At 34.4% G+C, this 4,645-nt stretch overlaps 1 protein-coding gene across 1 annotated transcript; it reads right to left on the reverse strand.

Moving 5' to 3' along the window:
- Positions 1–1,694: 1,694 nt before the first annotated feature.
- Positions 1,695–2,341, reverse strand: LOC110938390 (glutaredoxin-C1). Its single transcript, XM_022180755.2, has one exon. The coding sequence runs from the start codon at positions 2,277–2,279 to the stop codon at positions 1,869–1,871; it is 411 nt and encodes a 136-aa protein (XP_022036447.1). The 5' UTR covers positions 2,280–2,341; the 3' UTR covers positions 1,695–1,868.
- Positions 2,342–4,645: the final 2,304 nt, after the last annotated feature.

The following is a 4,645-nucleotide window of genomic DNA, read 5'->3' on the forward strand; positions in this document are numbered from 1 at the left end:
CATCTTGTTAAAAAAATATTAATATAATTAAATAATAATAAAAGAGGAAAGTGAATATGGCATCTAACTTGTATGTGAAACCCATCAAAACTACGTAGTTTTGATTAAATCCAACTAAAAATTAACTTTCACAATACTATTTCCTAAATTATCTCAACTTTCTTCCTAAGTTCAAACCGATATCTAATTGTACGAAGATAAATTCGTCTCTTACTATCTGCCATTACCGTATTTTTTGGGAATTCAAATCAGAAATGTTGAAGTATTAATTAGTACTCACTTATTTATCATGTTTAAAAAGTGGCAAAGGATGCTATCGACAACAAAGAATTGAAATTCCATTCAAAATAGTATGCAGTGTGATTTATCTCAGCCATCTAATACTGAAATATGAAAGAGCACATGATTTCATTCACTAAATTTATAGATTTATAATATTAAAATATAAAAAAAGCTTATGATTTCATATCTTCGTTATTAGCTTTATAGATTTTTTTATAGACGTGCGCTATTAATCTTGTAGATGTACAACAAATTTTCTTATGGAACCAAAGAATACTGATGATCAGTGGCGGAACTAGAAGAAATATTCAGGGGTATCCCAATTTTTTTTACGATACATTTATAGAACATAATTTTTTTTTACCTGCATTACGGGGCGGGGCCGATACTGAAAATTCAAGTGCCCTGGGTGAGCCAAAAAAAGGCCCATAGGCCTTACCGAATTAATTTATAAACTAGTTTTTTTTTAAGTTATTAATATTTAGGTTAACGAATCAATATTGAGCGTATCACATTTGGGCTAGGCTTTATGAATTAATATTGGCAATAAGTTTTTAGATATTAGATTGGGCTAGGTTTATTTTTAATTTTTAGATCGAAATTAAACAATTCAAGAACCCAAGAAGAAAAGAAATAAAGAATACTCACAACTCACAATCACAATTAGCACAACAATCTAATACACTATTGGGTTATTATTTGGTTATTTGGGCTAATTACTATTGGGCTATCATTTGTTTTTTTGGGCTAATATAATCAGTATTATTTGGGCTTGATTTCAGTTTATAAATTTTTTTTTCAGGGGTGTCCTAGTACTTGTTGAGGGGTGTCCTTAGTATAAAACTCGAAAAAAAAATAAAATTTTACACTACCGGAAAAAAGTTGAGCCGTAGCCCGTGCTACGCCCCAACCTACATTAGATCCGCCCCTGCTGATGATGGCTCTGGGATGAGCAATATCCTTAAACATTTTTGCTTAAAAAACAAATAGGTATAGGTTTGAATGAGTGGAAAAAAGATAAGATAATTTAGGAAATGTTTTTGTGAAAAATTAACTTTCAAATGGATTTAATCAAAACTATGTGGTTTTGATGGGTTTTACATACAAGTTAGATGCGTAACAACCTCATATTCAGTTTCTCTGTAATAAAATGTCATTCCATAATGATTTAATACATTAAAGTATTTTATTTAGCCCCATAAAATCATGAAATAAATAAGTGATATATTAATTTGCTCAGATATTAGAATAGGCTGTTTTAAACAAAATATCCACATTAAATGAATTTTATCATCTTGTTTTAATTATAAAAAAACATTAATAAATTAAATAACAATAAAATGTCATTCCATAAACAAAAATGCACTAATGTTAAAACAAATTTAATGAACCAGAACTGTAGAATAAAGTTTGTATCAGTAACAACAAACACTGAAATAATCTCAACTTTTTCTAACAAACCAGAAAGTGTAGAATAAAGTTTGTATCAGTAACAACAAACACCGACATCATCTCAACTTTTCTTAACATTACATAACATAATTACCTAAATAACATCAAAAATAAAATACGTATTCATTATTCAACTAAAGCCATAGTGCCCCAGCTTCCTTAAGAAGTGGGACCAAAGTCCCATTAATATGAGACGCCATAACCCGGTCCATAGACCCCACCAACTTCCCACCGATAAACACCACCGGCACCGCCGTAGAGCTGCCCATAAGCCTGACCAACGCCCGTTCCATCTCCCTACCCCTGACCGGATCCTCATCTAGCTCGTACACCGTCGGGTTAACACCCATCCCGGAAAACAAACTCTTGACCGCATAACACATACAACAACTGCTCAAACTGAATATCACCACCGCACTTTGTGACGCCAGCTTTGCCACCCTCTCTAGCGGATCCACCGCCACCGTCGGGTGGTGGTGGTGGTGGTAACTCACCGGCATGTGGTTGTAGTAATATTGCATTGTGGTACTTCCATGATATTGCATTGTATTTTTTTTTTTTTTTTGAACTGTTGAAGATGTTATGTGATGAATGAATGAATAATAATAACAATATTATGTGATACGATGATGAAGGTGATGATGGTGGTGTTTATATAGGGATTGAGGGGGGACATCAAGCTCGTATTTTAATAAAAGTATACAAAATAATTATGTAATAATAATATATTTATATATGTTGTACGAAAAATAAGGACAGTGAAAATGACTAGTAGGGGTATTTTGGGGATGAAAATAAGGGGAGTGTGAGAGGACAAAAGAACAAAATAATAGGGGTAGGGGTATCTGAATATTCACAAATGTTTGTTGACAAGGAGGCAAAATAGTTCAGACTGTACAATGTTGGTGGCTACGATGCTTTTTCGCATGTTTAAAAGACATGAACGTATAAAGTTGGTAGATACATATATACGTATATTGGTCCGTATGGATATTTAGGCGGCTTGGTATGTCCTTGTTGTCGGGTTTTAATTTGTACTATTTTGCATGCCTTGACAACGTGCAGGGTCAAATGCCTGTGATGGGCCTCATTTTCTGTTCCTTTTTTCCTCTTTAGAATGTATGTTATTAGCAGAAATTTAAGTTTAAAGTATGTGTTAATGTTTTGGATGAAACGTGGTAATCCATAAAGTTTCAATTTGGTATAGTTAGGGTGTGGGGTGCGCTTTGCGGGGAGTAGGGGCGGAGAGTGGTTACCGCGCGGGGAGGAGGTGCCGCCATCAACTTTCACCGCATGGAGGGGATGGATTTCGGTAAGAGGTTACCGCATGAAGGGAGAGAGGGAGAGGGTGGCCCACCAGATTTTCAACCAATCAAGTTATTTTCCTTTTTTTTTTTCTTTTTGATTTTTTCAACTTAATTAAAAAAAATAAAAAAATAAGTCCTCAAAAGAGGAGTGCTGTCATCAAATTGAGGGTGTGGGGAGAGTTAAGTAGGGAGTTGACGTGATGCGTGCTCATTGGTTGTGGGTAAGAGAGGTCACTCCCCACTTAAATGAGTGCCCCTTACACCCTTAATATCATGATTTACTTCATCTCTAACTATAAAAGTTGTAAAATTAGTGTTAACGTGTTTGGACTTGGTATGAGGGTCCATTTCTTTTTAACGTTGAATCACATAATGTGTATGTCACATTAGGGCATAATTAATGGCGGGTGAAGAAATGTACCGTTATTATCCATTGCATCTTCTATTGGATTTACGGTGTATTGTAGTACAGTTCATGTAAACCTTCACTCTTTTTTTAGGCTTACCATATGATCGTTCAAAATTATATGTTGTCATCATTAGAAAATATGTGGTATTACTCAAATATCAAATGCGAATAAAATACATAAAAATCGTTATCAAAGATATAAGCCACATCCACCAATTGTCTTACCAACACCTTTTGTGAATACTGCCACATCGATCACCCTACTAGCCCCTCCCTAGGGGTGTTCAGAATTCGATTCGAATTCAAAAAATTCAAAAGTTGACTTGATTCGAACTCAATTAATAAGGTTCAAACTCAAGTTAATTCGTATTCGAGTCCAGTAATTGAATTCGAATCGAATGCAAATTTATGATTTTCAATTTGATTTGAAATTCGAATTCGATTTACATATATGAATTTTTAATATATGTATATACATACAGGTAAAGGATCCTGTAAAAAAGGCCCAAAGTGTGAGAAAGGTAAGAAAGAATCTCAACCATTAGATCTTTTGATCTAATGGTTGAGATCAATAGGGACCAAATTGCAAATATTTTTGTTAATTTGGAGTGAATTGAAATTTATAGGGGCAATTGTGTCTTTTTATCTTCATTTGTAAATCAAATCACTGCAATTTCGTTCTCTCTCTCATACGTACACACGATCACAATTTCTCTCTCTCTTTTCTTCTTCCATGTTCAATCAATCGGAAGATCATATGTTTTATTTGTATGCCTGGTCTGTCTCCGGTCAATCAAGCGGCAGCGGCGGTGGTCTGTCTCCGGTCAATCAAGCGGCAGCGGCGGTGGTCTGTATCCGGTCAATCAAGCGGCAGCGGTGGTGGTCGTGCGATCGCTCTCTCTACATCGAACGGTGCCGGAAGTGGAGAAGATGATACAGAGGTGTTATATTTCTTTCAAGCATGGTGTTTATTTTCTTTTCTGAATTGTGTTATTTTCTTTTCTGAATGGTGTTATTTTGTTTCTGAATGGTGTTATTTTGTTTCTGAATGGTGTTATTTTCTTTTTCTGAATGGTGTTATATTTATTTACTGAATGGTGTTATATTCTTGTACTGAATGGTGTTATATTGTTTATTGAATGATGTTATTTTTTGTTTACTGGATGTTTTTTTTTTGTTTCTGAATGATGTTATT

Source organism: Helianthus annuus, chromosome 17, assembly GCF_002127325.2.
Source record: "Helianthus annuus cultivar XRQ/B chromosome 17, HanXRQr2.0-SUNRISE, whole genome shotgun sequence".
Lineage (NCBI taxonomy): Eukaryota > Viridiplantae > Streptophyta > Magnoliopsida > Asterales > Asteraceae > Helianthus > Helianthus annuus.

Coding starts and splice junctions, on each gene's coding strand:
- LOC110938390 (XM_022180755.2), bottom strand. CDS start 2,279: ATGCAATATCATGGAAGTACCACAATGCAATATTACTACAACCACATG.